This window comes from Rhea pennata, chromosome 10 (assembly GCF_028389875.1).
Source record: "Rhea pennata isolate bPtePen1 chromosome 10, bPtePen1.pri, whole genome shotgun sequence".
NCBI classification, from domain to species: Eukaryota; Metazoa; Chordata; class Aves; order Rheiformes; family Rheidae; genus Rhea; species Rhea pennata.
In genome coordinates this window covers 12,579,671-12,605,752 of record NC_084672.1, presented here as the reverse complement: position 1 = coordinate 12,605,752, position 26,082 = coordinate 12,579,671, and the positions used below count along the sequence as shown (strand labels likewise).

The 26,082-nt window shown below is 38.8% G+C and overlaps 1 protein-coding gene across 3 annotated transcripts; it reads left to right on the top strand.

Annotated features, from left to right (window-relative positions):
* The first annotated feature begins 238 nt into the window (after positions 1 to 238).
* DUT (deoxyuridine triphosphatase) lies at positions 239 to 13,104 on the top strand. 3 transcript variants are annotated; one of them, XM_062583873.1, is made up of 7 exons: positions 239 to 365; positions 720 to 882; positions 2,162 to 2,253; positions 3,954 to 3,998; positions 8,812 to 8,886; positions 9,755 to 9,825; positions 10,495 to 13,104. In XM_062583873.1, the coding sequence occupies exons 1-7, from the start codon at positions 320 to 322 to the stop codon at positions 10,549 to 10,551; spliced, it is 549 nt and encodes a 182-aa protein (XP_062439857.1). In that variant the 5' UTR covers positions 239 to 319; the 3' UTR covers positions 10,552 to 13,104. The 3 variants fall into 3 exon arrangements, with proteins under 3 accessions (XP_062439857.1, XP_062439856.1, XP_062439858.1); XM_062583872.1 differs by having other exon boundaries at positions 702 to 882; XM_062583874.1 differs by lacking the exon at positions 239 to 365 and having other exon boundaries at positions 640 to 882.
* Positions 13,105 to 26,082: the final 12,978 nt, after the last annotated feature.

Below are 26,082 nucleotides of genomic sequence, written 5' to 3'. Positions count from 1 at the left end.
AGCGTGCGGCACGGCTTTCACTGAGGAAAAAACGCGTCAAAGCAAGGAGACAACCACATCTCCTTGGATCACTCGGTAAAAGGGAAAGCCGTGAGGAACGGCTGCTAGACAAAGTGCAGCAGCCCCAACGGAGGTTGTTCTCCGCGCAGAAAAACACTCCCGGCCGAGGGGCCGCGCGCGCTCCCGGCCGCCAGCGGCCTGGCTGCAGCCGGCCTCGGCCTCTGGGCGGCGCGGGGAAGCCTGGCGCACGCAGGGCGGCACGAGAGGGCCGTTAACAGCCGGCCCGGCCCGGGGAGGGCCGCCCCCGCCGGCGGCCACGATGCTGGCCCGGCGCCTCCGGCAGCTCCTGCTCCCCCGCGGGCGCGGTAGGGCGCGGGCGGGCGCGCTGAGGGGATGGGAGGTGAAGCGAGGGCCCGGCCGGCCCTGCTGGAGGCGGGCGGGGACGGAGCGCCCCACTGGAGGCGCGGGGGGGGGGGGGGCTGCGCTGCCGCCCACGGGGGCGCCCGGAGCCGCGACTGAGGGTCGGCCGCGGGGGTCGGCGCTGAGAGGAGCCGGCAGAGGCCATTCGCAGCGGCGGGGGGGGAGGGGGGCTGGCGCCGGGCGCGGACGGGGCCGGCGCGAGCCAGGCTCCCCCTGCGCGCGGCCCGCAGTGGGCTGTGCCGCGCGCGGGCTCTTGGCGCGCTTTCCCTGCCCCCTCGCAGCGGGCCCTGTCGCCGCAGCCATGCCCTGCTCCGAGGCCGCCCCGCAGGCGTCCCCCAGCAAGCGGCCCAGGGCCGCGGCGCCCCCGGAGCCCGCCATGCGGCTCCGCTTCGCGAAGCTCTCCGAGAACGCCCGCACGCCGTCCCGGGGCTCCACGCGCGCCGCGGGCTACGACCTGTACAGGTGAGGCACTGCCCCCCCCATCCCGACCCTTCTCCTCACAGGGAGGCGCCGCCGCCGCCCCGAGCGCAGCGCCCCGGCGAGCGGCCGCCCTGCGCGGGGGAGGCCCGGCCTGCCCCCCTCCAGCTCCCCCGTGCCGCTCCCGCCATGTGCGGAGGTCCCTGGTCACCCAGCGGGCGGGATGGAGCCCAGCAGGCAGGACCGGCCTCAGCCTGGGCTCCCGGCGGGCGGGCGCGCGTTCCTGCGCGGATTCGGTTTTTGGTTCGCTTCGGCCGGTCGTAAAACTCTTCAAGGGTTTGCACCGTAACAAGAAGCAGCTGCAGCTAGACTTGTGCCTGTTTGCGTAGTGCTTTTGTGATCCCAGGCAGGCATTAATCACACCTGTGGCGCACTCTATTTTGGCTTTTTTTTTTAAAAAAAGTATTACTTAGAATATGTCGCTTGTAATGGCTGCTCCTGACATTGCACATATCTTTTCTGAACACCTTCCTGAAGCTTTACACATCTCTTTGTTTCACCATGTGTGGTGCTTTTTTTCTGTCCTTTTTTTCTCTCCTCAGGTTTGTTTTTGTACTTTCAGTGTTGCCCTGCACTCTTGGGAAAAAAGTCTGATAGTGCACAGAAAAACTTTAGGTATTTTCCAGTGTTCAGAAGTCAAGGCCAAGATATGCTGGCCTAAAACAGTAGAATGGTCTTGCCGTGGTACTGTCATCACTCCCTTTCTTTAAGCCTCCAACTGAATAGCTGCAAACAGTTCTCATAAGCTCTGTAGCTCCAGGATCCACAATCAAGTCCTGTGAATCATGAACTTCTAACTTGCTCAGAAAAAAACATTATTATCTGATATTATTTTAGATTATTATTTTTGATTACAACCATTTCACTTGCTGTAGAAAGCTTAATAGGAATAGTATTCTTAATTTCTGCTTTTGCACAGCGAACTGCACATTGCTATTGATCTTATGGTAATTTCAAGTTAAACTGGTATTTCTGTCTCATTTGCAAATTAAAAATGTGTAGAAATAATAATCTCAAGATTATGCTGTTCAAATAACATTCCTGAAATCTTAAGACAACACTATCAAAATAAGGATATCCTGCGTTTTACAGATTCACAAAACTTGATGCAGATCCTAAGTATTTCTTGTGTAAATACTGTGGTAGGTCGTCTCCCCCATTCCAACAGGAGTAATTATGGGTAACTTTGTTATTTTGTTTCTAGATTACAGAGAAGAAAGACAAACGTATATATTATAAACTAGTGTTACTTTCTTTAATTTAGTGCCTATGATTGTGTGATACCACCTATGGAGAAGGCTGTAGTGAAAACAGATATTCAAATTGCACTTCCACCTGGATGCTATGGCCGAGTAGGTAAGTAAGCTTGTGAAAAGGCTTTAGTGGAACAACTTTTGTAACTGCAGACTGCGCTCAATGTAGTGCAATTTCATGTGGCCTGGCTTAGTCACCTCTTTACACTTCGATATAGTCGTACAGATTTATTCCTTTGTGTGTTGGTTTGAGCAGCTGCATGCAATTGTACTCATGTACTTCTCATTGTAGATGAGGTATGACACAATCCTTTCATTTAGATGGGATCTAAAACTTTCTGGATTCTTCTACACAGAAAAAACCAAATGTCTGGATTTTTCTATACAAAAAAAAATGGCTGTGTGATTTATTAAGCCTGGTACTAGACAGTTATTGTCAAAAACACTTGAAGTTTGGTGTATATCAAATGACAAAGGAGTGATTAGCTAGTAAAAGTTTTCATAACCTGCATACAACTTTATAGGCTATTCAGTCATTCATTATTTTGCTGCAGTTCCAGTATTAGAATCACAGTGTCAGGGTCTGGAGTGCATCCCTCTTCTAGGACTTTCTAGGACCTTTCTAGCAAAGAGCCAGGATGCAGAGCAGCAAGGATAGGCCAGGATCAAAGTTAGAGACAGTGGTCAGGATCAGACAGTCCAGTGGTCACCTGGGAAGTCTGTAGTGGAGAAGGAGGCCCAGTGGGTCCAGCTCAGGGTCAGAGTCACAGATGTAGGAGACCTGTCTGCTGCATGGCTGTGATGTAGCACAGGCAGGGGCCAGCAGTAAAGCCTCAGCTTAAGAGCAGTTCCTGCAGGCAAGGAGGGACAGACCCTTGCTTTAACTTTCGTAACAACACTTACCAGCGAAGGAGCTGACCTTGGACTCAGCCAGCTAAACTTTCTAATTTAGCCAGCTAAACTAATGGAAAGGGGTTGCACCCCAAGCCCTAACATGCTTATAGGCTAGACTGTATACACTTCCAACAGGTAATAAGCACATGGAAAATTCACTCCCAGCTGTTTAAAAACTAATCCTGAAGTAAAAGTACTAGTACAATAGAATTTGACTAATTTCTTAGAGAACCTGTGCAAGGTATTTTGGGATATTTTGTATATTCTAATCCAGATTATTTATAAATTCTTAATACAGTTAAGAGCTTGCAATGCAAATGTAAAGGGAGAGTGTGCATGAATTTCTTCTTATCCCAGAATGAAAATTTTCAAAAGAGTGACATTTAAGTAGCCCTATCAAAGTAGGCCAAGGTAGGTAAAAACCCAAATGTCACTCGATATATCTGTTACTGTTAGTTTAATGTTCTTAAACTGTTTACCAAATACTATTTTCTGTTGCAACTTGAATGAGTTGACCTAATTGCCTTTTGAGATTATTCTAGAAGAGTGGTTAACAGCCAAAATAAACCAAGATTAGATAGCCTTTGTCTGCTCCAGCCTTCTATGGAGAAACCTATACTGCAGTTGGTGGTCTAAACATGGACATTCTTAGAACACTTAAAGACTGGAATTCCATTGAAGCCCATAGCAGTTGATATTTTGTTTTATGTATACAAAAGCACTTAGAATAAAATTTCTTGTAAGAAATTCTTGTAAGGTTTCTTGTAGAATCACCTTTGTTTTAGAAAGAGACTAGGAAGAGTTCTTTTGATGAGACTTTGTGCAAACTATCTAACCTGTAATTATTGTTTAAGAGTTGAAATATATATATATTTTTTTTTTCCACTTACAAAAGTTCTTGTTTTCTAGCACCACGTTCTGGTTTAGCTGCAAAGCACTTCATTGATGTTGGTGGTAAGACTTTTATTCTTATTAATATTTTTTTGTAAATCTTGATTGAGGAAGTGCATTAATTTCACTTTGTAAATCTTGATTGAAGAAGTGCATTAATTTCACTTTGTAATGTGCAAGTAAATAACACTAGATTCATTAGCAGACAGGCAAAAGGAGGTAATGGTGTAATCCTTTAAAGACCCTGTAGGTCACAATTATTTTAAAATCTGGTGAATTATTAAAAGCAATATTACTGATTTTCTTATAATAACCATATAGTATTTTTATGAGTAATGTCTAGCATAGAAATTACTTTTTGTCTAACACTCTAAAGATTCCTTTTTTCCAGTCTATTTTCTCCATTTTGACTACATATCTCCAGTCCTCTTCAGTCTAGTTTAGGATCTTAATTCCTTAAATCTGTATTAAAATATCTGTATGCTATTGAGCATTTATAGTCATGATATTCAAAAGGAATGACAAGAAGCACTCACATACATCACTACTATAGATAATTCTTCACCTAGAGAAAATGGTTTATTAGGACGAAGACAGCTTTAATTTAGTCTGACTGATCAAAATGTGACAGACGATATAGCACATGTGAAGTTTAAACTTCTGTGTAACTTGCACATTGACTTAAACTCTGAAAGTCTTTTGAAAGAAGTAGAACTTAAATCCCACTTTGTACAAGTCTATACTGTCTTTTTTGATCAGCTAGCAACAGACTCGCTTTGAACAACAGATTGTTTTAGAAGTTCCTACCTATCTCTCCGAAAACAATTACATACTTACAATCTGAAGCCTTCAGAAGAGCATCACTATCCTTTGGCATAAAGTAAATGATGTTGAAGGTTCAACTGCAGTTTTGCAGTGGGGCTAAAGATTACTGTGGAGTTATTCTGAGCACAGCTGTAATCCCAGCAATTTATCTAGCACAAAAATGTATATTGTTTAGTTATACAAGAATACAGTTCTCAGTTAAATAAAATGCTTTCTGCATCCTAAAATCTTAAGTAATAAGTAGTCTTTGTAGTGGGGCAGGTATTTTTGATCATAGATTGTAATAAAGAACCAAAACCTAGATTTCTGATATAAGGATACAAAGAAGGTGCGTCTAATGAATGTTTTGAAAAAAGTGCTGGATGGCTGGGAGCACGTTTCTAGCAAGTAAGTGATAATTTGCATCATAATAGAAGTTCATAAGAAAAGTATGATTAAAAAATGAGGCCTTTTCCTCTTTGTTAGGCCTTAATCAAAATTTTTCCAGTGATAAAAAGAGAGACTACTTAAACACTGTTATTCAGCCTTTACTTACTTATAGGCTTGGCTCTACAGGAGAGGAAGAGTGACCCAGGGTATACCTCTCCTTCTGATGCCAAGCCAGCCAAAAAGCAAAATGCTTTCCAGTATATTTGAGAGCTGCCACTCAGGTGCTTTATTCTGTCTACTTCATGGCATATCAAAGTCTGGATGTATCTCTTGATACAGTTCCAGTATTAGAGGTTAAGGGGAGCATCTCTACCAGCTTTATGTCCTTCATCTTAAACCAGGCAGGGTTTTTGCAGGTCTGTTGCACTAGGATTTTTTGGTTGTTGCTAAAAAGAAGAGGACTAACATGGTAATCCAAGATTCTCTTATGACCCTTTATCCCCGTAATCTATGTGGTACACTAGAGCGTAGTTTCTGTGTATCACATGCCTAAAAAAGAGGAAAACCAACAAAATTTCAGTTATATAAAAACCTATGTATGTTCTGTAATAATCGTTTCAATTCTAAAATTATATTAGGAAAACTAGAGTGCAACCAGAAGTGCTTAGTAGGGTAACCTGTGTTCAGTTTTTTTTGAAAAGCTGTTGGTTTACAAACCATGAATAGAAATTATTTATCACGATTAGTAAGGGGCCTCTTATTTAAGAAAAAAAACAAGCAAACAAACCACAAAAACAAAACCTCTCCATCATTTTAATTGGTCCTGCATTTATATTTTGGTCATAACGAAGACATATATTTCAGTAAAAATATATTGTTAGAAGTCCTAGACAGTAAATAAGGGGTTGGAGGAAAAAAAAAAAAAAAAAAAAAAAGACGTGTGAGCATTCAAGAATCTGTTCAGAATTCACATCTGCTAGGTGTGGATGCCTTCCCAAGAAGTGACATGCCAAACTTCTGACAGACTAAGACAGTATGTCAGTCTGCCAGTTCCAATGCATGATTTTTCCAAAAATGGCTTAGATGATTTCCACCCAACATATGTCATTTAGAAAAGTGCCTTTGTGCTCAACAGTGTGTGTAATTACTGCAATTTGCTATTCTGGAATAATAGAATGCCAAGGGAGATTTTTTTTTTTTTTTAATAACACATGTATTTTGCCAGTACACCCAATTACATAAACTGAGGTTCTGACCCTGCAGAAGGAGAAGGGAGGCTGTTCGGTCTCTATCCCAAGGATCATGTATTCTCTAGTACAAATAGTGTACTCTGAACTCAAAATCCTCAAAATCCAGACGGTGGTCAAATTCAGTAAGACTATTTCAGCAGAGGTATAAACACACTTAAAGAGAAAATGATTGTGAGGGAATTAATTTGGCAAAATCTTTACACTGCTGTGTCTTTAATGGAATTTGAAATTAAGGCTTCGACAGTATTTTGGTCATTCAACATAGCAGTAGACTAATCGTTTTTGCCACAAAATGCTTCAAAAATACTGTTTCTTAGTATATAACTTCAATTCCAAACACAGGTCCGTGTATGTATTTGAGAGAGAGGTCTGCCTTTCCTTTCCCCATCTTCTAGAAAGGCTTCATCCTTAGAAGCATATGGAAAGTGCAATTCCTGCCTACTAGAAACCGTGTCTGAAACAATCTGTGGAATCATTGCAAGTGCTATTTACTTTATAGCTAAGCTTCCAAAATTAGAATGTTTTAATGAGGATTTTTTCTCTTAATGAGTAATACAGGTGACTTGTATTTTAAATATTGCTGACCTCAGTTCAGCCAAGATGTGTTTATTAATCTTTTCCATCTTGAGTTATAAGACAATTTTCAAATCCTAGAGAGCTCACTTACGCTCTTTCTCTTCACCTCATTTCATTTCTTTGGGCTCTCCAGTTGATTGACTCTGGTTAAAGACACCAAATTAATTGACAGCTAACTATAGAACTTGAATGAAGCTGAATTATTTTTATTATTACCAGATTGTTCCATCACTCTTTGCCGTGTTGTATGGATTGAACATCCACTAATATATAAAGCAAAATAAATTATTTGTATAGCACTTACCTAACATTTTATGTCACCTCTGGCTTAGCAGTTGTGTGAGAGCTCTAGATTGTTTAATATTTAAAAAAGTAAGGAAGTAAGAGTTCTTTGCTAGAAGCAAGGAGGCAAACTTTTTTCCTCCAGTAGTTCAGCATTTTCTGGTCGTACGCTGACAGGTGCACATGGTTTGCTTACTGTTACTTTTAAATACTCAAGTGGGTGTTAAAGGAAGGATGATGCAAAAAATCTGCTAGATGCAGTGACATGTAATTGATGTACTGTGACTGAAGCACAGTTGAGTTTCTAAAAGCTGATCTGATCTAATCTAAAACAAAAGCAGAAGAGAACATGCAGAAACCTTCTGTACATTATGATCTGTCTCAATCAGCTGAACTGAATGCTACATTTGGGAATTTTTTAATTAATTTTTTCTTTTGATTCTGGAAAATGTTAATGCACAGCAACCCCTAAGTTTTGTTCACTGCTGTTTTTGACAGTGCTTCGTAATTAGGATCTCTTTAAGCTATTACACATGGAATAATATAGTAACTAGTGAATTTATGGAGAATTGTATGTTTTTTTGATTTGTCAGAACTCAGGGGGATACTCCCAGTGTTATTAGCACCTTAATTAGGAAGCTGCTCAAAAATGATTAGATTAACCCATACTATTACAAGGGAAAGGGGTTAGATAAATACATTTTCTGTACTATGCCTACATATAACGCAGAGGTTGTGGGAATAACTATGTAGAGTATATGCTGTAATATTTTAACACAGCTGAACAAATTAAGAAAAACTGCATTTTCTAAAGCATGCATATTGTGCTTTAACATTAAAACTCAGGGTGTAGGCTTATTTTTTTATACTACACCTTTCTCTGTCATTTAAAATCTTTAAAGCCGGTATTTTATTTGGAATTCCTAGAATGTTTTCAATCCAAATGTAATTTCAGTACTTGAGTTATTCCTGAGTGGACTTCAAAATCCATACTTCTGTCCACAAGGAAGCCCAAACTCCACTTTTTCTACTGGAAAAGTGCTACTGTATCTGAGAGGAAAAGAAGGAAAAAAAAGAAGAAATTAACCCACACCCTTTCTTTCATCTCCTCTCTCCCTCCCTCTCCTCTCTCCCTCCCAAGAACAGGGAGGGCTGAATCTGATCACTTCAGTATGTATTGGTAAATAATCTCCTCAGCTACCTTTTTTTTTTTTTTAAAAAAAAAGAAAAATGTAACACAAACTTCTGCTTCATGGTGAAAGAGCTGAAGTTAGCAGAACAAATGGACCATGTGTTTGCTACAGCTGTCTTGATTTCAGATAGACTATTATAATTAAAATTCATGTAAAGCGGTAAAACACTTCTTGATATATGACAGTGTTTTTCAGTTAGATATTTTGCAAAATAGATTTACATTTTTAGATATTTCAGTATTTATATTGTTTGAATATGCATATACTTAAAGGATGTCAGGATGAGATACTGAAATAATCATCTAATCTAAACCAACATTTTTTAATATACTGGCAACATTTAGTAAACTGAATATCCTCATTAATTCCGTTTTATGACAGCTGGCGTTATTGATGAGGATTACAGGGGAAACGTTGGTGTAGTACTCTTCAACTTTGGCAAGGAAACTTTTGAAGGTAAGTGTTAAGCTTGGCAAAGACTGTTTTCAGTTTTCTAACTAGAAATGAGAGGAGTTTTTTTGTTGTTGAGAACAGTTTTCTTCTTACAATTAATAAAGACATGGAAACTTAATGTCCTGTTAAGGCAACGTGAAAAGTTTCCATTCTTGGTAAATTCAGTGGCATGGAAAAAATTAGCTAAGCTTTAGATTCATGAGCTGTAGTGAAGTGCAATTTGGTGGTTTTCTTTGTTGCTCAGCAGAATAGATGTTTTAGTTGAACAATGTTTGAGATAAACTTCTTCAGGATCTCAGGAAATATTAGTAATAAAGATGTAGTTTGCCTTTAACGGTGTTCTCTCTGCAAACACACGGGTTAAGCTTTAGGACAGCATACAGTATTGACAGCATTTTTGCAGCCTTTTCTGCAACTTTACAGCACAAACTTACTATGCAAGTTCTGTGAACCAAATTGGGTACTGATCAGACTTACATTGATTTCTCAGAGGGGAGGGAGAAAAAATGATGAAAGGAAAATAATTCCTGCGTCTAGTTCACAAGGGTGCTCCAACCTATATACAGCTATCTCACAACCTGTGCGATATTTGGGCATAATGACACATGACATGCCACAATACGGAAGTATAAGTGAGAGGAGACGCCTTGAACTGGTAAACTGGTATTGCTGCTGGAACTTCATTCTAAAAGTCTAAGTACAAGTTTATTAAATCCTATATTTTTGTGGGCTACTACTGTCTAATGTTTATTTAACTAAGTTTCGGTACTTACTCTTTAATACTTTCTGATACTCTTGAGAAGGGGTTATCTAAACTCTGCATTGATTGTTGAATTTTTTAAAGGAAATACTATACTTCCCTTTTTTTCAGTTAAAAAGGGAGATAGGATTGCTCAGCTGATCTGTGAACGTATTTTCTATCCTGAGCTGGAAGAAGTTCAAGTAAGTTGCTAAAAGGAAGTATTTGTCATATTTTCAAGGATTAAGAGTTAAAGAAGTATGTATATATGCTGAAATTTATGGTATAGATAAATACTTTGCCTTACAACCACCCTTAGTGTTGTAACAACACAGTAGCATTGTTATCTGAATAAAAAATGTTTATGCTTACATACATTTACCTGGATTTTTTTTTCAAGTTTTAAGAGGCAGCATGTATGTGAAAAACACTTCAGTGTTTACTAGACGCTTGTTTCACAACGTCATTTGTTTTAATTTGTACATGCTTCTGTAAAGCAGCTCTTCACTGTTAATATAAGGTGCACTGGCTGATATAATTCCTTATACTTCCATGTGAGAGCAGAAATTAGATGCAGCGCTCTCTGTTTAATTTGGGGTATGTGTTAGCTTTCTTAAAAAAAAAAACTTCTATAGAGACAAAGGTTTTAAAGTAATATAAGGAAACAGTATTTCTCAAATGATCAGTTATGGACAGAAGGTTTGTAAATGCCTATAATGTACGTGTCTGGCTCCTAAACTTTTTGTTTTCCTTTAAGAATTATAGCTGTTGCTGCAAGAAGAGTAAACTTATCTTTTTGACCATTGTAGATAAGTGTTAAGTTAATACAAGTTAAGACACTAAAACAGCTTATCATAATTGATGTCTTTCAGGCTCTAGATGATACGGAACGTGGTGCAGGTGGCTTTGGTTCTACTGGACAGAACTGAAGATGCTTTGACTATACTTTCTGTAATTTTTTATGGTTATATTACCTAAGTTTTTGTTTTAATCAAGCGTAGATAAAAATAGTTTCAAGGTTTTGTACAGACATCTGCATTTCTCTTCCCTCTATTCTTGGAGGCAGTGAATTCGTTTGCATTATGAGGAAAAGTACATGAATAACTTGACAGATCAGTTCCTGGATTTTTTGGTTTTTGTTAGATGTTTGGTCCTCAGTAACAAATATTGTTGTTTGTGACGATTTTACTATAATAAATTTAAAAATGACTTCATGATTTGATGTGACTCATCTAAACTAAGAATAAATATGTTCCCTTGCCCCTTTGTATTAACCTTCTGAAAGCATGCTTTCCCATATTTCAGTATTTCATACGTAACTATTACCACTGATTCTATATGAAACAGGCTATCGATATGACTTTCTACTCTGTAACCCCTAAATCAGAATAAGCCAAAGATATTTAACATTGTCTTCGACAACCTTTAAAAATCCTTGTGTATCTTTTCAAAGCTACTGTATTATCTCTGATCCTTAAACAGCCGTTTTTCAGCTTTATTAAAAAGCAGACAATGTAACCAGTTTTATGAGTTAAATAACACAACTCATCTGGAAGCAACTTCTGTATAGTACATTTATGCTATGAGATATGCTGCTTGTTGACAAATCTATGAATAAATTAATATAGGGAAGGAGGATTCTTACTGAAGCAGTGTACAAGCCATTTTTTCAGCAGGAGTATTTGTTCCATTCTGACCAGTTAACAAAAATCTGTTTTGTGATCTTAAACTGTGGGAATCTGTCACATGACCTATAAACTTGCAGGTGAAAGAACTTGGGGGGGGGGTGAGGGGACGACAAAAAGGAAAGATTCTTAAATATTCTGCCGCTTCACAGAGAAGAATTACAAAATGCTGTGAGGCTCTCAAATACAGAAATTCTTCTTGCAGGTCTCTGTTTTTAGCTGAAATGTCACAGATAAAAAAAAAAAATACTATGCTTTATGTACAGTGTCCCAACAGTGGAAAGCTAGGAGGTGTTTGTAGACTAACATGTTTTGTTGATGATACACATAATTTGTTGTACCCGTTGGGAAAAGATCTAATTTCTGTTTTAAAGAATACCTAATAATCTGAGGGTTCTGAGGTAAGGAGGAGTAATAGTTGATAGAAAAAGCATGTTCTCAGAAGTTAGACTGCGTGAGGAAGAAACATGACAGTAAGTTAATGGAGGTGTGCCTGCTTAAGTTACCAACATATAGTGCCTTTACCAAAAAGTGCTCACTTGTTTTAAAGTTTAGTATGGCCACATTCCTTTGCGTCATTTCTCAATACTTGTTTAGAAAAGCATGTAGGAAGTTGAAGATAACTGCAAGACTCTTTCCAGGAGGTTCTTGGAAAAGTCTATCTGAAAACAATGCAAATGCATTCAAGATTACTTCACTGAAATTTTCCTATTTACATCCAACCACTGCACTACATTAACAAATTCTGATAATTCCTTTAGTAGCATTGGAATGGTGCTTCATTATGAGTAGCACAGCTATAGAAGTTAAATACTTCTTACAAGGGAACATGAGAATTACAAAACAATTTATTGAAAGTTCTTAAGTTGATATTTGTTACTGAAGATCACAAGCTATAGCAAAACCTATAGAATCTTTTTTGTATTGGTAGTGGAGAAAAACATTCTTAAAACAGTCTTTACTACTTTCTATCTAGTTCAAACTATGATGCCTGCATCTATTCTCCCTATTTTTAAGAGACATAAGAGACCCACAGAACTTCCTGAACATGAACATTATTATAACATTCCCCTTTTCCATTAATATTACATTTACTTTGAAAGTCTCCTATTTTGGTAGCTGACATGGAAGACACAGAATAGTGCATAGTGGAGGGACTAGCTTTTACCTTTGCCTGTTTTTTGTTCGTATAGTTTACCATCACCCTATAAACAAGGAAAATGAGATAGACTAGAACTCTTTCAGCAAGGTTAAAACTTAAAATGCGTCATTATATAGAGGGGAGTTTATATTAGGTCATTTGATCCTGTTTAAATCAAAAACAATCTCATAAGAGGAGACAAGCGTCATAAATACCTACAGGAGATATTTCTGTACTTAAGTCACCTACAGAAATTACACAGCATGTTAAAATTTTTAACACTTGCAAAAGAAAGAGGACTGTGAAACACATTCTCGTTTTTTATGTTACCTGAGATGCATCCTTCAGTCTAAATTAAATGCTTGTAAATTAGTTTTTTAATTAATGGAAAACTATCTGGTTTGTCACAGGCTGCATGTGCTTGTTCAAATCACCTCATCAGAAACCTGGAACTAACGTGCATAGCTCTTATTTGTAGCTAGACAGATTGATGTCTCCAGAATCCATCATTGAGGAGTCACCCATGGATCAGTGTATGTATGATGTGAAAGATATTTAGATCTGTGAAACAAATCTAAAGTGTAATGTTATTTGCAAAATACTGAGTATTTACTTTAAATAAAAATGATGCTGGGCTTCTCTCCATTATCACTGAACAGGTTCAGATAAAGCTGTTTTAATCTAGACTTATCTTCTGGTTATCCCAGAAGGAGCATATTAACCTCCAAGGAGGAGTAAGCTACAGCTGATGATCTTGCTGAATCTCCTTAGCATAAATTGAACGTGGTACTTCGATAAAGAGAAATAATTCATTGGGAATTCTCATCTATAGCAGAAGGTGGCTTTTTCCTGCAGGGAAAGGAATAAGACATTACTAACCAGTGATCTCGCTGCTTTCTTCTAGAAATGGATTTGACTTGTTAAAAGTAAAGTTGGATAAAATCTGACCTCCAACCCCAGATAAAGCTAGAGAAAGCTAATGAATACAAAGTCACCCTGTGATTTGGGCATCTGAAAGGATTCTGTTTTCTTGTCTGGTGTGATACATATGACAGGTTGAAAGGCTACACATTATGATAAGCTTTTGAAGGAACAGGTGATTACTGTGAGATTCCTACCACTTGAGCTCTTCACTTAAGGTCAAAAATCTTAAAGGAAAAAATAACATAAATAGTGATACAATTATGATACAATTGATCTTTAGGTATTCTGTGGGTTTCCCAAAGTATATACCTGATCTTTGGCAGTTACAAATCCAAGCACAGCTTCCTCAGTTCAGCTACAACTGTATTTTTTTGGATCTATCAAATGTTTTTTTAATAGATTAGCCACTAGATGGCACTTAAAGTTTGCTTTCTACTCCACTTCCCCCCCCCCCCCCCCCCCAAGATATTTTTCAAGGATCTGTTCATCTATAATTAAGAGTTGATGACTCCCATTGGGACTATGTTGGCAGAAAACAAGATGCAGCAATGTTTGAGTGAAAGCAGGCAAAAGTATAACCATTAAAAGGGGAACAATGACTATAATTTAAATAAGATTTGGGTGGTTGCAGTGTTTGCATAATCCCTCCTGGCATGCAAGAGCGGTAGAGAAGCCTGTGGCTTAGCTCTCCTGCTGTGTTTCAACAAAAATGGAAAATTGTAATGAACAGCAACATTTTTCCTATCTTTCACATTCACTCTCTTCTTCCTTCCTTTTAGTGGAATGCAGTTTACTTAAGGATTGCATTGTAATGAAACTAGCATATAGTTTGGTAAACTCTCCATTGGGTTCTCCAAATCAGTTGCTTCTTGCTGCAAGTTCTGGACATAAGTTAAATTTTAATTAATACATGTTAACCCAGTAAAGGCAGATGGCATGTGGTAACAGGAGAATTATGCAAGCTTTTGTTAAGGTTCTCCAGTGTCTATATTGGGTGTCTCTCCAGTATCTGCTTAGCCAGGTACTCTTGTATTTGTCTTTTTTTTTTTCTTTCCCCACCCCCCTTTATTTATTTACTTTTTTAACTATCATTGTATTTTGGCTTAAAGATAGTTAACTAAGTTTCAGTATTAAGTAAACTTCTATGACCCTGCCTATTTCCTGTCCTGTCAAACCTTTCCTTGTAAGAATAACAGTGTCCTTTTATTTGGTGGAGTGTAGCATGATGTTTTTGGCAGGCCCAGCATTTTTGACTTGCATAAATTTGTGACCTCAAGTGCAAGAAAAGTGAATGCTTGCTACAGTGCCTCATGGTTTCTGCCTAAAAAGAAAAGTGTCCACATTGCTAATCATTACAGTTTCTGAAGAAAAATTATCAGCACACTTATTCCACCTGATTGCACATGACTGCACTTCCAGAGAAAATAATCAGAAATAAAAATGAGTATTTTGTACCTAGTTATGTAAGGTACGAACTGTCTGAAAATATAGGGCAGACTGTACTGCCTTATTGATTTCTAGAATTGGCACACATGGCACTTGCCTCACTGACAGCTATTTGGCAATCCCTACCTTAGTAAGAATCCGATTCCGGAAAGCGTAAGCTTGGAGCTGCTGCTGGACAGAGAATATGATTGCATTTTTAAAGGTTGCATGATAAGGTAAAGTTTTCCTAAACTTTCCTTTCATTAAGTATGTGGTTATTCAGCTCTTCACAAAGGTTACGCTTTTTTCCCTTCTCTGTTAGAACACAACAAGAAAACCTTTTTCCCTGCCAAGTCCAAAAACCTGATAATTTAATTTTATAATTTGAGAGCCCTCACTTGGTAAGTATCTACTAAATTTTAATATGTAAAATATGCTCTAAGTGTGAGCTGTGTATGCACACCTGCTTGTTTCCTATGGACTTTTTGTTCTTTTTTTTCAGTTATGTTGCAATATAATATTAATCATTGTTTTCTTAAAAAAAATCTATATAGCAGATTTTGTAACAGAAATAGGAAGTTTATGTAAGTTAATATTGCTTGTAGTCTTAATGTTTAAAGCTAATGTCCTTGAACTGAAGAAAGTTTTCTTTTGATTACTATTGATGATTACAGCAAAGGAATTTGTTTTTGTTTTGTAAAAGGAAAAGCAAGCAGTCATGAAAGCAGTATCTTTGGCCAGATTCTTTTAACATGAGTATTTTGTGGTTTATGGATTCCTAACCAGTCCGAAAGGTTGTCTCCAAATGTCCAAGGCAAAATAACTGCGTGTCCTAGTTGGATGAAAATTTCTCCCTTTCCTTTGCAAGTAAGCTGTTCCTCTGTGCTGTGTCTACAGAGCAAGGCAGCATATAGTATCCAACGCTGCTTTGCTAACACACCTTAATCCAGACTGACCGTAACCTTACAAGCTGTAAGCCTTTTAAGTAAGGTTACAACCTTACTACTTGTGCCAGCTCACGCTGAAATCAGTGCTGGGTTACAACTGCCCTCCCTTAGGGTACAGGGTGATGTCAGGAAAACCCCTGGTTGGTGTTTTGTGTTTCCTACTGTGAAAGCCCAATCTCACTTTCCTTCCCCTCCACTTCCATGTAGAAGCTACTGCTGGCAGTGAGCCAGTCTGTCAAGAACATTACAGGCATTCAGGCCATTAAAATTCTGCAAGAAGGTGGCTTCCTCCTCCCCATCCTGTCCTATGACAGGGCATCATAGCAATGCACAGGCTGTTGGCAGACCAAGAGGAGGAGGTGGGAGAGAATTAAAAAAAAAGAAAAAAAGAATTTCAATCTCATTCTCACCTTTCTTCTCAACTTGGCTTAGGCATTAGCAATGTGAAAAATGAAAAAGGAAGGAGTTGTGACAAAGCCAGGAAGCCATGGATCCAGCAACAGAGAATTCATTGCCCTCCCTTGACATGAAGAGGAGGAGATAGCTGAATCAGAATGGACTGAGGACTCTAACTTCATCATCTTGGTGAGATTTTAGGGTTTTTCTTTTTTAAAAAACATCAGTCACATCATTTTCACTAGTATAAGTTCTCTTGGAAAAACTGAATAAACCCAGCCTGTAGGACTACTACCAAATGAGAGCTGAACTGCTGCTCCAGGGAGGCAGCAAGGTAATGGTATTTTTGCCAAGGTATCATTCCTCACCCAAGTGCAGCACTCTGTATCTTTTTATCAGTTTCTAGCTAAGAGAAACTGATGCTTTAAAGGGGGCCTTACATTTCCATTACTTTTGGAAGCATGGCATACATTCTGTCCTTCCCCAGCCACCTGCACAGAGCCTCCAGACTGCTGCACATAACTTTCCCAAATGCCAGCTGAGTAAGACTTAAGGTCAAAATGAGCAAGCCTGGACAAGTTTAGACTATTGTAGCTTGAGCAGGCTGGGAGTCTTCCATATAGGAGAGGTAGTTTCCATTTGCGTTTAGTTGATATTTGGAAGGCTTTCTAGATGTTTACCATTTATGGGACAGCCTAGATTCAGCAGGAAAGCCTTGCACTTCGGAACAGTTCAGTGCCTACCACAGGACTGGATTTTTCAGTCCTGTGACTCCCTGGGCACATGGTTGACAACCAGATATACCTATTTATTTTTATATAATTACTTTTCTGCTAATAAAGTTGTTTTTAAAGTATTGTGGGCTACATTGATAACAACAATAACAACAAATCGGACTTTGCTTGTAACTTTTGACTCCTAAAGTCTGGCATTCAGAGGTTCAGAACATGTGTTAAAGGAATGGCTATGTATATATTAAGAAAGCATGCATATGATCAATGATGCCAAAATTGCAGTGTCAGCTAAATAAAAATTCATTACGCATTTGCAATTATTCCAAGAAATTTTGAGTAGCTGCCAAAATAGTAGCACAGCTGGATGAGGAGAGGGATAGAGTCCACTTAAGCTGGCACCAAGAATAAGGAAACTCATGCAAAACCACAGCCTTAGTTGTCTCAATGAGTCACTTTCATGCCACTGTTGGGCTGGTGCACAGCAACATGCAGTAATAAAGCTGTGTGTTGGCAACATCCTGTCCACCACAGGGATTATTCCTCTAGCTTCCATTATATTTGAGCTGAGAATAATAAGTGCCTCTAGAGCCACAGAACAGTGAAACCAACCTAATGTTGAAACCAGGACTGTTTGGCTGTGGTAGGGTTGTTATCATGGTAGTAAATTGGTCTTAACCTAAGTTAGGAATAATACTATTTAAAAATATATATATTTATATATATATTTATAGTATTATAATTAGTATATTATATTAGTATAGTATTTTATATATATATATATATGGTGACTGTGCAAATCGAGTAGACATGGAGAAAGCTGAGGGTTAACTCGTATCTTATGATCCCTTACGGTCTCCCTAGATAGCATCTTTTCCCTCATGTCTTCGCTCAACGATCTCTGTGTTCTTTGTTTGCTGAACTTGCTTTTTCTGGGTGAGCCATCAGTTAGCAAGCAATGATGGGAATATTTGAGTACCTACTTGAAAGATTTCTGTGATGCTCACTCACTTCTATTGCATAGTTTACTAGAAATAGTTTCAGCTCTATTTAACTGGTAGAAAGGAAAAGTGCTCACAAACTGGGTATCAGAAAAAATATTAGACCTAAGATCAGAACTTCTGGTTTAGTACTCTAAAGCACCTGCCAATAGCCTGTGGGAAATTCCTTTCTTACAACTTTATCATAGGTCTATTAAGTTGCCTCTTCTAGTGCCACCTTACAATAAGGTACATTACATAGTCTTACTGGGCTATGTATGTTCCTAATGTCCAGTGCTGTTGCTAGTAAATCTTTTTTATTATATTACTACATCACACAGAGCCCTGTGCAAATGCTGATCAAAGAAAAATTACATCCAATTGCTAACAAAGACATGCTAGACATTCAGATCTTTTTTTCATCTCCCACATGGCCGAAGTGGCAGTCAGATGAAGGCTTCTTCTGAATCCTGCCTTGTTCATTCTGTGGAGTGCAACTCACACAATCACACAGGGATATTAATCATAGCCCTCCATTGCTGTACAACTGGATTTTAAAAGTATTTAAGTGCCCTGCACACTATATATGATTGTCGGTGGTTGAGGACTGCCTCATCAGAATGCTAAGGATACTAGCATTCCTTTAAAACTATCTCCATAGTCAATAGTTTATAGACACACAGATCTTCAACAAAAAAATTAGATGTTTGTATGTTTTAATAACTGTGGAAATATTTTTTATTGCCTTCAAAAAAAAGATTCTTATTTGTTAATGCCCAATACCCAGGGTCAAAAAGCTCTTTCATGTATTTGGCCAGAAGCATTTGCATGCAAGATATTAATCAGTCATAATTTTCTGACATCTTGATAGGAGGTGTCCTGGGATTTGAAAGAAAACATTTGTAAGCCTTAAATCAATAGCTATCAGGAGTCCTCTACCTGTAAATGTAGTTGCCTTAGTAGTTGGCATTAGTAAACATCTGTCAAGTGTTTTTAATTCGCCTAAAGAATATAAGTGGGAATTATTTTTCTATGGGTTTCTGGGACATTAGATCATTAATTTCCAAAGAACTCTGGCACAATTAAAAGGAGTGAGAGTCAGACAGAACACTTCAAACACTAGTTTAGGGCAAATTCTGAATTTTTGTCAAATGAAATGCATTCGTTCAAGGTTTGTGCACTACTTACTACTGAAAGATGACAAAATCTGTCTAAGGAATAATTACTGAAAGAGACAGCTGTGGGGTGGGACACAGCCTCATATGATCTGTATACAAAAGATGATTAATATAGAATTACATCTGAGATGCATTATAATCATAAGGCTCAGGGTCCTTCAGTCTGAGTTCCTCTTCTCCATCAAAATGAAACTTAGAATGCTTTCAGTACATAACTGAATCAAACTACAGTTATTCCCAAGAGCAAGAACTAGTCAGTTACATCATAGTCTCCCCAGGGAGGTCATGGAAATCCCTTTGGCTTGATCCAGGCAAAGGGAAAAAGCATACTGCAGAGAACAACTCTGCATTGGCAGATGGGTTGAGCAGATGACCTAACAGGTCTTTTCCATCTCTTTCCATAATTTTATTCTGTGGCTTTGTTGCTGAAGGCCCTGTTAACATCCACAGTGCTGTTGCTTTCCTGGAAACTTTAATGAAGGTCAGCTTTTGAACTCAGAAGTAACATCACTGAGCAAACAGCTCTAGTATGAGGTCACAGGCAACAAGACTGCTGATGGGAGCATGGTCCATCCTGCTGGTTGGGCTTATCTAGTCCCTTAACACCAGGATTCCCTGAAACGCTTGCATCAGCATATAGTAACTGCAATGGATCTCAGTGTGCTGCTTACTTCAAGGCAGAAGATATGCAATGCATAACCATTTAATGTGTTGTTTACCCAAGATATTATTTGGATTTATAAGCTCCCATGTCTGGCCTTGGCCTGAAGACTTTCTTAGTTCATTAGGGGATAAATTCTATGATTCTATGAGGGAATTCATCTAGATATTCTCAGTCAGCAACAAACAGTATCAGTATTTCTTCCTTATTCTCCACAATCTAAGTTTCTGATCAGAAGCCCTATTTCCTCTTAGCTCCAGCACATCCTTACATGAAGATTGGTATGAGCTCACAAGAGCCAATTTGTCAAATTTATTCCTCAGTCCAAAGATCAGGCCCTAGAAGTAACTCTGCTTCCACAGGAGTTCCTGCTGTACTTTGAGGCATAACAGTAATTTTTGGCCCCGGAAGTAAGATTTGCAATCTCTCTTGTCACCCAGAACTTGGACAAGGTGGCAAGGCTTGATTCTCCCTGTGAGATACACTACAGCCTATCGGACACAATCACTCCATGTAGCATTTCTCTTGGTCCTCAGAGCAGAGCTGCCAACTAGGAGTTAACTTTCCAGCATTTCACAAAAATAGAAAGCTGCTTTGCCAGTACAATGTCTAAAGCAAAAATGGTAGAATGTAGCCCACAGCAACCCATATCTGAAGCTAGAAATCTAGCTTGTGAGGGCGTGATGATACCAGAGGAATACTGTGACTGAGCTGGAACAACTTAGATCTGAAAGAAGCTTTGCTCAATGGGAATTCTATTCACAGCAAGTCAGCTTTGTTTCTCATGAGTTTGTCTACATCTGTTCTCTTTTATGCAAGAGAAATACTTCATTAGCACCCTACATAACCTCCTGTTGGGCAACACTGGGCACTCCTGGCTTAATCAGATGAGTCAGTGGATCCCATTATTGCTTCATATTTCATCCAATAAAATTCGGGGGATTTTTGGAGGTAAGAATCTTGGCTCTAAAAATTATCATTTGGTATGATAATTTTGGACACAACCATGCTATTCTTATGCCAGAAATGTTTGAAACAGTATATATTTTTGCACATCAATGAGCACTAAATACATTTATCTTACTACTATATAAAAATCAAAAGGCAATGCAAGGAAAGGTGGAAAGGGTAAGCATTTTAAAAATACGTTCTCCAATAAGAAATTGTGGGAAGTGAAGCTTTGGAGTATATCACCACACTTCTCTAACTTCTGGAATAATTTTATGGTATACCTTTTATGGTCCATCTCTGCTTTATCTTTTGGAATTCAGGGTTGGGGGGAAACCCACAACACTGTGATTTGGAAAGGTATCTTAGATTCCAAGCCTCTCTAATGCTGCAAAATGATTGTATTGAGAAGCTTTCTGCAGAGCTGCAAGCTGACTGTAGGGAGATCTACACAGGCCAGCATCCCTGATACGTAGTGACACAAATAGCACAGGGGTGTGAGGCAGAGCAGAATCTGACATCTAGTAACAAGTTACTGTCGTTCCCTCCCCCCCCACCAACTACTGTCAAAATGCAGGGCTTCTTTGAATCTTATGACTTCAGTGGATTTTACATGGCTTTAAAAAAAAGTCTCATAGTTACTCTTAATTCACCTGTAGACTAAATCCAATAGACTTGCTTCTGCCACAAGTTAAGATTAATTTCTTTGCTCATTATCTCACAACAGTGAAATGATATTTTCTAGTGATCTATACAGAGAGTACTATAAAACTTCTAACCAAAGTGTATTGAAGGTATAGACAGTATATTTGGTCAGCACAGATCCACTCTGAGCCTCATTGTCTCTAAACCTAATATAGCCATCAGCAAAACAGGTAATTGAACATACTATGAACTGAAAAACAGTACAACCAACTGTTAAACTCTATAGTGGTTCCTCATTATGGAGGAAAGAAGCTCATAGTGGAGAAATGGTTCTATTTGTTCCAGTTCTTACCTTAATGCAATATTGCTGCTATATTTTGTCCTCTAGAAAGCACTAGAGACTGTAGCATCACAGCTTTTTCTTTCTACTAAGTTCCTCACATAGATGACACACCCAGCAGTGCTGGGCTGGAGCTTGGGAACCTCAGCCTCTTCCAAAACCCAGAGTTCCCACATAACTACATAATTCACTACTATCAAATTACAGGGCTAGCCACAAATTGACTAATGTCATACTCACTGAGAATCAGGAGGCTGTGGTATGAGTGTTTAGTTTCCAGGGGAGAGTGATTTGTTCTTTAGTGTCATAGATCCCTTAATCATCAACACACAGATAAATACTAAATCTCCATCTGGCAGCCATGCACAATATGAAATAAAAGAGAATCCACACTGAAAGGCATTGTAAGATCTTTAATTTGCTGCAACATACCTAGACATTAAGCTCCTCTGAAATCTGTTAGTGAGATTCTGCACTGCATGTGCTGCCCTAGCTGCGAAAAATAGTTCAAGGTAAGGAAAGCAGCTGTGATTAGGAGTAGCACGCCTTGCTCACCTTACTGTAATCAAAGAATATCATCCTGAGGTTAGATGTTATTCCCCCTCATTTTGTGTTTTCAGCACAAAAGTAAAAAAACAGCAACAACAAGAGCAGCTCTTTTTCCTCACATGTCAGACTGTTAAGAGGAAATTCTTTTCCTAAGACAGAATTTCACTGTTAGAACATGAGATAAATCTTTTTATGAACTGAGTCTTTCTAATTGCTTGCTGAACCTGGGCTTCAACTAATTTCTCATAGTCTTTCAGCAACCAAACTGGTTCATAACCTACAAGAATAGGATTTGTTCCACTGTAGCAACAGCTGAGACTTGAAGAAAACAGGACTACTTACATTTTTTTCACTAGTTCAAAATTCTGAGCATGTTGGTAGGGCTTTCTTCACCAAACAGACTCTGCAGAACATCCTCATCATCACCTGATGATAACAAATTCCCACCTGTTGTTTTTCTGTAAGTCTTTTTTTCCAGCTTTGGTTTAGAAACATACAGAAGGGCTCAAAGGATACCATAAAAAGTCAAATAACTTAGTAACAACACTAAATTTCTTCAAAAGTTTAGAGAATAAGAACAAGCTATAACTACTGGCTACAAATGTTTATACCAGCCAGTTTATTGCTAGGTACCTTTGATTACCCATATCCTCCAGCACAGGAGAGCAACATAAATATTTGCAGCTGTTAACAGCTATCTTGCTTATGCAACTTCTTAAGGTTATAGAAAGATTTTTTTTTTGTACAAGGCAAGCAAGATTTGCACCACAAAATCTAAAAAACCCACAACATTAAAGTATCACATTGAATATACAAAAGAAACTACTGCAAAATAAAGGACCTTCTGAATTAATTGATTGGAAATTGGCAGGAAGAGTTCACCTAAAGTCCACCTACCCTCTGTCAGGGTTACTAATCTTCTCTGTAACTATCTGCTTTCTGAAATTGATTTCCAAATGTTAAACCATAAAATCTAAGATAAGAATTTTGCAGGAGATCATCCTTCTCTGGATATTGCAATACCAGCAAGCCTTTCTTTGTGTTTGATTTGCATACTAATCAATAAAGGATTTAATCCTAACATGGTTATATTCCCAGTTAGCTCATGTATTCACTAATTATTTTGTTTTTAGTGATCTGAAAATGATTACCTTACTTCCTTCTAGACTGACTTTATTCAATCCACAACTGCAACTCATCTGTGTGGTATTTGTAAGAAAATGAATTAATTTTCAAAAAGCCACTAGACTGCCACTCTGTGGGACAAAGGGTATTTAATTATTCGTGACGAGCTAATAAACATGTTCAGTGTCCCAAATCAGGCAGAGATCATAGGGCCATAAAAATTGCGTGTATTTCCTAAAGTATGTTTCCTTCAACTTATTCCCCTCACTCGTTCCCACTTCCCAGTTATCTCTAGACTTCAGAGCTACCAGCAAGATTCAGTTCGCTCAACATATATTGTTCATTTATTTGGGCTCCTTAAGCTCTAACTGCAATAAACACAGCTCACCCTTTCCCATCCATATATGTAGTTTCCATAGATATTGATTGTTTTTCTGTCTTAATAAGAGCCTTAAGATCAGGTGGGATTTAGAAGTCAAATAAGGTCCCAGAGTACATTGCAGACCCAAGGTCTCGTCCTGTGAGCTTTGCAAAGGATGAGGAACAAATACAGCTTGTTTGGTGCTTATGTTAAATCATACCATGCTAAGAGTTACTGAAAGATACTATAGACCCCTTACTGATCAGTTTGTATTTCTGATTCTCTCTCTCCTGGAAAAAAAGCTAACTTTATGCTGCCTTCTTCTCCTGCCCCACAGGTACTAAGTTTACTGGAAAAGGAGGAAGGAGCTCATGCTATTAGGCTAGGTGCTATACTTTTGGAGACTCTTTCATTTCCCAGATCAAAGTTTCTAAAGCCGTGAAACACTAGGAAGCAACCTGTGAAATGACCATAAAAAGCAGAAAGAAACTCCGTGCATTCAAAGGAGCAAAAGAGGATATGAAAATAATACGTGAAGTTTCAGAGTCCAACCCCTGATACGTGTTTGGCTGTAAGTGAAAATCTCTATGGTATCTCAGCACAAGGTAGTTGATAGGCACCTTTAAAAAGACGGAGACATTTACAGACCTTAGATTAAAAAGAAAAAAGAAAAAAAAAAAAAAAAAAAAAGAGAAACCCATTCCCAAATAGCCTCTATAATGGGAGGGAGGAGTGGAAAGGAATCCCTTGTGCTGCACTAGCTGAATCTGTGTCAAGTGCTGTGAGACTGAACTTTTTCATGGTGACTTAAGCCTTGAGTGAACTTTAAGACTCACAGTTGCTTTCTCTGTATGTGTGCCTAGATGTCTCCTAGTAAAAGTTCAAAACCAGAAGTCAGCTTCAGCCAAACTGAACGAAGTGGCAAATGTTTAACAGCTGCTAAGCTCATATGTATCTTTTCTGAAATCAGGCACTGAATGAGGCTCAGTTAGTTGCCAGTTGATGAAAGGATCAGTAAGAGCTTGATCTTTATTAGACCTCAAAGAGTGGGAAGGAGTTATCATCACTGCTCTGTTGATATGGGTACTGAACCTTAGGTCTTGCTAGACATGAGAGAATCCAAGTATAGGCATGGCCTGTAGGATAACAGACTGCTCTTATTTCAGATTTGAATTCCAACCCTAGTACCTGTTTAATGCCAATAGCACAAGTGTTTAAAGAGCTCCATTGATAAGAAATCCCATAGCATAGTCTTCATATGAGCTCACCTGTGATCAGTGGGAGGAGAGCTACTGTAAAATATCTATCAAAGAGAAAAAACGCTTGAATCAAAAACAGATACAAATTTTAGTCATCTTAGGAAATGGAAAGGTATGGGAAAATTGTCAAAATAAGAAACCAGTGAAAAGGAGATGATAGTTGTTAAATAGCAGCAATTAACTTCCTTAGCTCTGTTTTCTGGCATAAGATGTAGATCTTGTTCACTCACTCAGGTAGATGATAAAGCATTGCTACCAGGGGTCATATGTATTGGAGTGATGGGAGGAAGATATTATTTGGTTGTAAAAAAGAAGTTGGACATGATACGATATAATGTATCAGGTCCAGCTAACAGAGTTGCATTAATTTATAGATGGCTAAAACAGCTTAAAAACCAGGTCATTTGAGTTCTCAAGTGGCAGGTCAGAGTTACGAAGTAGCAAGTATAACATCATTATTGAAATAAGTAAGTGTTGGCAAATATTAATGGTTTGCCCTTATATGTAATAACATCATTAAATTTTATAAGCTGTTCTGGATGATACTAAGTAGCTACTCAGTCACTTAAAAGCACACAGAGAAGTCACTATGGAGGCTGAATTATTGGTCTGGTGTCGATGAAGTCCTGGGTGGATGGGTAAGAGGGTGGCTGTTTCTTTGGCTGCATCTCTCCATCTATAGAAATTTGTGTTTATTGCTTATGCTGTGGCTTTCTGAAGCTCAAGGGTAAAACTCCTGTGGCCTATAAAGGTCTGCTTCTGTGTACCTCAGTCAGACACGTCAGCAGCAAGACACCTATCATCTCACACCCAACCCCATCAGTATTCCCAAAGCGATAGTCTCAACATGTCTGTCCAAGCAGGACTCACGCTGAGCCATGGCCACATCAGGGCCCTTTTCTGCTCACCATTTCCATTTTCCCAGCCAGGGGTGTGGACGGTGGTCTCCCTCCCAGAGCCGGCTGCGATGAGCATGGGTGAGCTCCCAGGGGCACACAGACCATGTGGGGTAAAACCTTGTTCCAGCTATGTCAATGGGATTTTGCCCTTGACTTTGGTGGGGGCCAGACTTCATTCATAAAGCATTGACTGATATAACGGATTTACCAGCCCCTGCAGGCAGCCCATGCAAAAGTGTAATAGCTCTCACACTCTTGCTTCTAGA